Source organism: Tachyglossus aculeatus, chromosome X1 (genome assembly GCF_015852505.1).
Source record: "Tachyglossus aculeatus isolate mTacAcu1 chromosome X1, mTacAcu1.pri, whole genome shotgun sequence".
NCBI lineage: Eukaryota > Metazoa > Chordata > Mammalia > Monotremata > Tachyglossidae > Tachyglossus > Tachyglossus aculeatus.
In genome coordinates, this window is record NC_052101.1 from 54439462 (window position 1) to 54449153 (window position 9692).

The 9692-nt window shown below is 51.3% G+C and overlaps 1 protein-coding gene across 1 annotated transcript; it reads right to left on the reverse strand.

Annotated features, from left to right (window-relative positions):
• Nucleotides 1-2561: 2561 nt before the first annotated feature.
• Nucleotides 2562-9476, reverse strand: MRPS25 (mitochondrial ribosomal protein S25). Its single transcript, XM_038739881.1, has 4 exons — nucleotides 9279-9476; nucleotides 7668-7774; nucleotides 3490-3577; nucleotides 2562-2987 (listed from the first exon to the last, which is right to left on the reverse strand). Exons 1-4 carry the CDS (start codon nucleotides 9410-9412, stop codon nucleotides 2795-2797), a joined length of 522 nt encoding a protein of 173 aa, XP_038595809.1. The 5' UTR covers nucleotides 9413-9476; the 3' UTR covers nucleotides 2562-2794.
• Between the last annotated feature and the right edge of the window lie 216 nt (nucleotides 9477-9692).

Genomic DNA, 9692 nt, shown 5'->3' on the forward strand with positions numbered 1-9692 from the left:
AACTATTTTTCCTCCCTTATTGACACCCATGCCCATCATCCCCATCAGCTCTTCCGTACATTCAACTCCCTTCTCAGGCCCCCGGTTCCTCCCCCTCCTCCTTCCCTCACCCCCAACGATCTGGCCTCCTACTTCATTAACAAAATTAAATTCATCATGCCCGACCTCCCCAAAGTCACTCCCCCCCCCATTCTCCAACCCCCTGGCTCTCAACACTCTGCTACTCTCCCATCCTTCCCAGCAGTATCCTCAGAGGAGCTCGCCTCCCTCCTCTCAAGTGCTACTCCGGCCACCTGTGCATCTGACCCCATTCCCTCTCATCTCATGAAATCTCTTGTTCCATCCCTTCTCCCCTCCTTAACTTCCATCTTCAACGGCTCACTCTCCACTGGTTCCTTCCCCTTTGCCTTCAAACATGCCCATGTCTCTCCCATCCTAAAAAAACCCTCTCTTGACCCCACCTCACCTTCTAGTTATCACCCCATCTCCCTCCTACCATTCCTTTCCAAACTCCTTGAACGGGTTGTCTACACGCGCTGCCTCGAATTCCTCAACACCAACTCTCTCCTCGACCCCCTCCAGTCTGGCTTCCGTCCCATACATTCCACAGAAACTGCCCTCTCAAAGGTCACCAATGACCTCCTGCTTGCCAAATCCAACGGCTCATACTCTATCCTAATCCTCCTCGACCTCTCAGCTGCCTTCGACACTGTGGACCACCCCCTTCTCCTCAACACGCTATCTGACCTTGGCTTCACAGACTCCGTCCTCTCCTGGTTCTCCTCTTATCTCTCCGGTCGTTCATTCTCAGTCTCTTGCAGGCTCCTCCTCCCCCTCCCATCCCTTTACTGTAGGGGTTCCCCAAGGTTCAGTGCTTGGTCCCCTTCTGTTCTCGATCTACACTCACTCCCTTGGTGACCTCATTCACTCCCACGGCTTCATCATCTCTACGCTGATGACACCCAGATCTACATCTCTGCCCCTGCTCTCTCCCCCTCTCCAGTCTCGCATCTCCTCCTGCCTTCAGGACATCTCCATCTGGATGTCTGCCCGCCACCTAAAACTCAACATGTCCAAGACTGAACTCCTTGTCTTCCCTCCCAAACCCTGCCCTCTCCCTGACTTTCCCATCACTGTTGACGGCACTACCATCCTTCCCGTCTCACAAGCCCGCAACCTTGGTGTCATCCTCGACTCCGCTCTCATTCACCCCTCACATCCAAGCCGTCACCAAAACCTGCCGGTCTCAGCTCTGCAACATTGCCAAGATCCGCCCTTTCCTTTCCATCCAAACTGCTACCCTGCTCGTTCAAGCTCTCATCCTACCCCGTCTGGACTACTGCATCAGCCTTCTCTCTGATCTCCCATCCTCATGTCTCTCCCCACTTCAATCCATACTTCATGCCGCTGCCCGGATTGTCTTTGTCCAGAAACGCTCTGGGCATGTTACTCCCCACCTCAAAAATCTCCAGTGACTACCAATCAATCTGCGCATCAGGCAGAAACTCCTCACCCTTGGCTTCAAGGCTCTCCATCACCCCACCCCCTCCTACCTCACCTCCCTTCTATCCTTCTACAGCCCACCCCGCACCCTCCGCTCCTCTGCCGCTAATCTCCTCACCGTGCCTCATTCTCGCCTGTCCCGCCATCGACCCCCAGCCCACGTCCTCCCCCGTGCCTGGAATGCCCTCCCTCTGCCCATCCGCCAAGCTAGCTCTCTTCCTCCCTTCAAGGCCCTACTGAGAGCTTACCTCCTCCAGGAGGCCTTCCCAGACTGAGCCCCTTCCTTCCTCTCCCCCTTGTCCCCCTCTGCATCCCCATCTTACCTCCTTCCCTTCCCCACAGCACCTGTATATATGTATATGTTTGTACATATTTATTACTCTATTTTACTTGTACATATCTATTCTATTTTGTTAGTATGTTTGGTTTTGTTCTCTGTCTCCCCCTTCTAGACTGTGAGCCCACTGTTGGGTAGGGACTGTCTTTATATGTTGTCAGCTTGTACTTCCCAAGCACTTAGTACAGTGCTCTGCACACAGTAAGCGCTCAATAAATACGACTGATTGATTGATTAGGTTTCTTCTGCCTAGGTATACATAAATGACTGCTGCTATCCTTGAGTTCACCTACCTGAAATGAGTTAAACCCTTCCCATGTTGGGAGTCAGGAGGCATAGGGGAAAGAACTACAACAGACCAGTCACATACCCGAACACTTCTGCTAGCTCCAGTCTCTAAGCCTTAAGGGGGGATACAGCTGCTCCCCTGGCTTCTGAGGGGAATTACATTGTGTAAGTGTGTGTTGGGGGAAGGGAGAGAGGTGGCAGGAGGAAGAGGGTTGACAGGGAAGGGCAGTGAAGGAAGAAATAAGAAATGAGTTGGGATGGAAAGATGCGCTTCTAGGGGAGGGACACAAAGGAGGGTTGGAAGAGGAGCTAAACTGGCTTGAGAGTATGGGGAGGTGGGTCAAGATGAAGGCAGGGAGCAGCAACATCAATAAGGAGGCATAAATGGCCTTCCAAAGGACTTAGTTTAAGAAAAACCTCATTTCCTTGCAGATCAGAAACAAGTTCGAGGAGTCAAACCTCTGAAAATTTATTGATACAATAAGGAGTTTTCATAAAAAAAACTAAAACCCAACCAACCAAACTACCTCTGAAGTCTCTATGCAAAAGATGGCTCTTACACAAGGTGGCTTTAAATGGGTCCTGGGTGCAGCGAACAGCCACCGCTCCACAGGTCACAGACTTGCTAACCTGGCTGCACAAGTTCCAGGCTGAGCAACGGCAGGCTCATTCCTGGGCATTGGCTTTGAGAGCAGCTTTGTACTTCCCCGTCATCTCCTTGGGCAGTGGCACAACAGCAGGGCAGGGCACCTGCCCTTCCACCTCACAGATGCACTCCCGCAGACAGTACTTTTTGGGTCCAAAATTTGCCGGGTGAAAGAGCTTCATTTTTTCTTCCTCTTCTTTCTTGAGCGTTAACCTGGTAGAGAATAAGGCCCATCAGACCCAGTTATAAGGGAGAAAAGACGACGATTTTGCACTGGAAGGGACCAATGGAAGGGTTACTGAAGCTTGAGACTGGGAAGTCGCTTTAACTTGCCGGAACCTCACGGGCTCCACTTCTCCAAGGAAAGGGAGGGCCAGAAGCTAATGAGAAAGGTCCTGGCTTGGGAGACAAGAGACCTGAGTTCTACTTCTGGTGCTGCCTTCAAATTTCCTTGTGACCCTGGGACTGACTCAATTCCTGACACCTTTCGCCTTACCCTGCCAAAAGCTAAGGCAGCGGCGCTGAATCGCTCTGGGGAGGGAAGGGCAGAGGAGAGAGGGATTCCTCCCCAGAGATTTCCAAGTTGGATAGGCACAGGTCTACCTTTACCTCAAATCTCCCTCTCTCGACCCTACACAGAGGCACCCACTAGGGCCAAGCTGCCATTTCCAAGAAGAGCAGAACTTTCGGCTGGGGTGGATGCCCACTGACTCACTCGCTTTTCCCCAAGATCTTCTTGATATGCTCCATGATCTCCTTGTTGCTCTTGTTCTCCACATCCACCAGGACCTGCTCGCCAGTGTCTGAAGAACAGGAAGCAAAGATCATGGGGTTAGGTGCCTTACGGTATTTACTGAGCACTTAACTATATGCAGAACACTGTATTAAGCGCTTGGGAGAGTACAATACGGCAGAACTGGCAGAAACATTCCCTGCCCACAAAGAGAAACACTAAGACACAGACCCACCCAGCACCTTACCCCCTCCTACCTCCTCACCCTGCTACTCTCTGACTACAATCCAGCCCACACACTTGGCTCCTCTAATGCTTACCTTCTCCCTGTACCTCAATCTCGTCACTGACCTCTCGCCCATGTCCTGCCTGTGGCCTGGAACGCCCTCCCTCTTCCTGACAGACAATGACTCTCACCCGCCTTCAAAGCTTTACTCCTCCAAGAGGCCTTCCCCTAAGCCCTCTTTTTCTTTTCTTCCACTCCCTTCTGCATCACCCTGACTAGCTCCCTTTATTCATCCCCCCCTCCCAGCCCCACAGCGCTTATGTACACATCTGCAATTTTATTTCTACTACTGTCTGTCTCCTCCTCTAGACTGTAAGCTTGCTGTGGGCAGGGAACGTGTCTGTCTCCCAGGCGCTTAGTACAGTGCTCTGCACACAGTAAACGCTCAATAAATACCATTGACTGACCTGAACATTTCCCAGAACATTACAGGTGATGGGGAAAGAGGTGAACGGAGAGGAAGGGAAAATAGGCCTTGGCCAGCTAGAGAATTGCTTTCTGTCCCTCCCCAGCTTTGCAAATCAGCTGCGGCCACACAGAAAATTTCCAATGCAAGAAAGTCAAAAATTTTTTTAAAATAAAGGGAACATGCGTCTTGATATTTTGCCTCAAAGGCAGGCCCAGCTTCAGGTGGCATGGAAAGTAAGCAACGACCTCTGGTTCAGTCAATGGTACTTAGTGAGTGCCTACTATGTGCAGAACACTGTACTAAGCACTTGGGAGAGTACAATAAACAACAGAATAGCAGATGTGTTCCATGCCCATAACGAGCTTACCGTCTGGGGCGGGGGTGGGGTGGGGGGGTTGTGTCAGACATATTAATAAATAAGTATTCATAAGATATAATTTAAAGATATGCACATAAGTGCTGTGGGGTTGGGGAAAATGTCAAGTGTCCAAAGGTCACAGATTGAGGCTGCATTGTTGGGGGCGGGGTGGGGAAGGAGAAGTGAACGATTACAGGGCAGCAGCGCTTAAAAACGTGAAAGTGCTGAGCTTAAACCACAAGCGGCACTTGTGTTAACACGGAGCTGGGAGGGGAATTCAAATGGCTCGGGAGAAATCATGGTGGGCCAGGGCCTCATCCCCACCCCCCAGAGAAAGGCTCTTCGTTTAAGGCTTCCGACGGGATTCTGCATTACACTCTGAAGAACACACACCTAACACCACATAGTGCTGGCTAACAGAATGCTATATGTGCCCACAGTGGAATGTGGTGATGTGGAGACCGGAAAGTACTGGCAGAATGGCCGAGGGCAACTCTTTGCCAAGAGCCGTAACCAAATCTCGTCAGTTCTACCACCGCAGCATCACTGGAATCCACCCCTTCCTCTCCAAACTGCTATCATGCTGGTCTGAGCACTTATTTTCCACCTTAACAGCTGCATCTGCCTCCTCGCTGACCTCCCAGCCTTCTGTAGCTCCACTCCACTCCAGGCCACACTTCATTCCGGGGTCCGGTTCATTTCACTAAAAAAACGTTCAGCCCACATCTCTCCAGTCCTCAAGAACCTTCAAGGTTGCCCATCCAATCAATCATATTTATTGGGTGTTTACTCTGTGCAGAGCGCTGTATTAAGCACTTGGTAGAGTACAATATAACAGAGTTGGTAGACCTGTTCCTTGCCCACGATAAGCTTAGTCTAGAGGGGGAGACAGATGCTCATATAAATAAATAAAATTCAGGATCTGTACATAAGTGTTTTGGGGCTCAAGGAGGAGTGATTAAAGGGTGCAAATCCTAGTGCAAGGATCCACCTCCATCTCAAACGGAAGATCCTTAACACTGGCCTTAGGCCGCTCAATAAGCTCTCTCTCTCTCTCTCTCTCTCCTCATCTTGCTGATTTCCTACAACCCAGCCCACATACTTTGCTCCTCTAATGACAACCTTCTCACTACAGCTCGATTTCCTCTACCTTGCCATCAATCCCTTGTCCACATCCTCCCTCTGGCCTGGAACTCCTCCTTCATATCGGACAGACCATCTTTCTTTCCACCTTCCAAGCCTTATTAAAAATCGTCTCTCCTCCAAGAAGCCAAACTGGACTAAGCCTTCATTTCCCCTACTCCCTCTCCCTTACGTGTCGCCTATGCAGGTGGGTCTGTACCTTTAAGCACTTGATAATCACCCCACCCTTACCACTTGAGTACATATTCCTTATACATTGCCATTTTCCCTATCTGTAATTTATCATAATGTCTGTCTCCCCCTCCGGACTCTAAACTTGTACGGGCAGGGATCATGCCTACCAAATCTATTATATTAAATGCTCCCAAGTGCTTAGTACAGCGCCCTACCCCCAATAAGAGCTCCAAAGATACTACGTATTGATATTGTTTCCCTTTTCAGAGTGGGCTACGGAGATGCAAGTTACAGGAGCCAGAAAGAAATTCATCTGGGAAATTTCTCAATAAGGAGGAACTGTGACCAGTGACTGGACCCACCCCCTAAACAATCTGATGAACTAGCAACCAGCTGTTTGGAGGGTGCTAGAATTAAGCAAAAAGACATATCACTATGCCCTCAATTTCAATTGCCACTGAGCAGGGATGGGGCTTTGGTAGGGAGTCAAATGTGCCAGGTAAACTCAAAAGAGGCAGAAGGGCCCATATGTGTGGTTCTGTATGTGACGCATCCAAACCCAGGGAGACCACAGCAGGGCCCAAGAGAGCTCACATTACTTAGACTGTGAAGCCCGTGTGAGACCGAAACCCTGTTTGCCCTGATTATCTTGTATCTACCCCAGTGCTTAGGACAGTGCATGGCACACATAGTGATCACTTACAGACGTCCACACAGTCCAATCATCCAATCGTCCACACAGACGATTCCCCAGTCTACCCTCTGCAGGCCTGACCTCTCTCCTTCTCCAGTCTCACATTTCCTCCTGCCTTCAGGACATCTCTACTTGATTGTCCCGCCAACACCTCAAACTAAACACGTCCAAAACAGAACTGCTCATCTTCCCACCCAAACCTCTTCTTCCTCATCATTGTAGATACCACCGCCACCCTCCCTGTCTCACAATCTCGTAACCTTGGCATTACGCTGGGCTCATCTCTCTCACTTGACCCCTACATTCGATCTGCCACAAAATCCTAACGTTTCTACCTTCAAAACATCTCTAGAATCCACCCTTTCCTCTCCATTCAAACTGCTACCAAGCCGATCCAGGCACTTCTCCTGTCCCTTCTTGACTCCTGCACCATCCTCCTCCCACTCCCCTCTCCAGTCCACAATTCGCTCTGCTGCCCAGGATATTTTCCTGAAAAACCATTCAGTCCACATCTTCCCACTACTCAAAAACTTCCAATGGCTGACCATCCACCTCCGCATCCAACAGAAACTTCTTACCACAGGCTTTAAGGTGCTCAATCAGCTCTCTCCCTCCCACCTCACCTTGCCAATTTCCTACTCCAACCCAGCCCACTCCTCGGCTCCTCTGATGCCACCTAGTCGCTGCCGACCCCTTGCCCAGTTCTCCCTCTGGCCGGGAACTCCCTCTCCACCTTCAAAACCCTCCCAAAATCCCATTTCTTCCAAGAGGCTTCCCTGATGATGCTCTCGTTTTCCCTACCCATCCTTCCCTCCGGATCAACTATGATATTCACTCCAGTCCCTCAGCAATGACCTATGTCTCCTTACACTCTACTATTTCCCCTATGTGTAAATTACTTTAATACCTATCTTCCCCCTGTGAGCTGTACGCTCCTCGTGGGTAGGCACTGCATCTACCGACCCTATGGAACATTCCCAAGCGCTCAGTGCAGCATTCTGCACACAATAAGTGCTCAATCGATACCACCGATTAATCGAGTGACTCATTATTGTCCAGTACAGGAACCCACATATGGGCAAATATCCTTACTCACCTAAGTAAAAACGAAGGAACGGTGATGGGGTCATGTTCTTAAACATCATGATTTGCACCCAGGGGTTTTTATACTGAATCTGAGGAATGTTGAAAAACACAAATTTCCTGCAAAAGAATTAAAATCCAACAAGTTGTCACCTCGGTAATGACAAAAGCCGTATCCTGCAGACCTCTGGAGGCCGGGTTTCTGAGCAATTGAAAACTTAAGCTATTTGTTAGGCGCTTACTACGTACCAGGCCCTGTATTAAGCGCTGGGGAAGATACGAGCTGATCCGGAAGGAAACAGTCTGTGTCCCGCAAGGGGCTCACAGTCTTAATTCCCATTTCACAGGCGAGGCAACTGAGGCCCAGAGGAGTTGAGTGACTCATCCGAGATCACACAGCATACTGGACTCTCCCGAGCGCTTGGTACGGTGATTTGCGCACAGTGAGCGCTCAATAAATACCATTAATAATAACAGCGGACAAATGACGGAGCCGGGATTAGAACCCTGGTCCTCCTGACTCCCAGGCCCGAGTTCCTAATCAGCCCTGGAGCTAACATCAGGAGCCTCATAAGGCCGGTCAGCCTAGTGGACAGAACCCTAGACCACCAGTCAGGAAACCCCGGCTTCTATTTTTGGCTCTACTACCAATCTGCTGCAGTGCAAGCTCGGGAAAGAGCATTGACCTTGGCTCGCTTGGATGCCGGGCCTCAAGATTTCGGCGTTTCCCCTCGATGGTGCTGTGAGGAAACAGCACGTCGCGTTTCCCCTCGATGGTGCTGTGAGGAAACAGCACGTCTTTCCCTTTCCTTCCTGGGGACCCGGCTCTGCCGCTTGTCAGCTGTGTGACTTTGGGCAAGTCACTTCACTTCTCTGTGCCTCAGTGACCTCATCTGTAAAATGGGGATGAAGACTGTGCGCCCCCCGTGGGACAACCTGATCAATCAATCAATCGTATTTATTGAGCGCTTAGTGTGTGCAGAGCATTGTACTAAGCGCTTGGGAAGTATAAGCTGGCAACATACAGAGACAGTCCCTACCCAACAGTGGGCTCACAGTCTAGAAGGGGGAGACAGAGAACAAAACCAAACATACTAACAAAATAAAATAAATAGAATAGATAGGTACAAGTAAAATAAATAGAGTAATAAATATGTACAAAGCTATATACATAGATACAGGTGCTGCGGGGAAGGGAAGGAGGTAAGATGGGGGGATGGAGAGGGGGACGAGGGGGAGAGGAAGGAAGGGGCTCAGTCTGGGAAGGCCTCCTGGAGGAGATGAGCTCTCAGTAGGGCCTTGATCACCTGATCACCTTGTAGCCTCCCTTTGCACATAGTAAGCGCTTAACAAATACCACCATAATTATTATTATTATTATTATTCCGGGAGGAGGGACCAAAAGAATCCCGGGGAGCTTGTCCATTTTCCTTCCGCCCTCATGGGCCTTCTCCGGGGCCACGAGGGAGGGCGGCTGGTGTGACGAGCCGGTAGGAGCCCAGGGGCGGCCGGGCACGCTCCAGGTCGGAACATCGTAAGGGGGTGAGAAGAAGTGGGAGGCGGCCTAAGCCCCGCGGGGGCATCTCGGGCACCGGGTGGGAGGAGGGAGAAGCGCGGCGCTGACCTGGCCCCGTCGCTCAGCGCCCCTTGCGTGTTGTAGTTCACCGTCATGACCTTGACCGCGTTCTTGAAGACGATGTCGCCCTGGCTCAAGTACTGCAGGGTCCGCCGGAAGGGGAACCGGCCTTTCATCGGCATCTCGGCGGCAAGCGGGCAAGGCCACGGGGCCGCCGGACTGGCCACGGGGCGAGCGGCTCGCCAGCCAGCCTCCCGCTCCCAGAAGGCTGTGCGGGCCCGCCGCAGAGCAGCTTGGGAAACGGAGTCCGGCCGCCGGGCCGCCCTCCTGCGTCACCATGGCATTCGTCCGCGCGCGCGCGCCGTGGGCCAAGCGCCGTTCTAAGCGCTGGGGCAGCTACAAGGTCCTCGGGGGGGTCCCACGTGGGGCTCACGGTCTAAATCCCCATTTTCCAGATGAGGT

Coding starts and splice junctions, on each gene's coding strand:
- MRPS25 (XM_038739881.1), bottom strand. CDS start 9,412: ATGCCGATGAAAGGCCGGTTCCCCTTCCGGCGGACCCTGCAGTACTTG. Junction 7,775..9,278: donor GCGCTGAGCGACGGGGCCAG/GTCAGCGCCGCG, acceptor ATTCTTTTGCAG/GAAATTTGTGTTTTTCAACA. Junction 2,988..3,489: donor AAGATCTTGGGGAAAAGCGA/GTGAGTCAGTGG, acceptor ATTCTCTACCAG/GTTAACGCTCAAGAAAGAAG.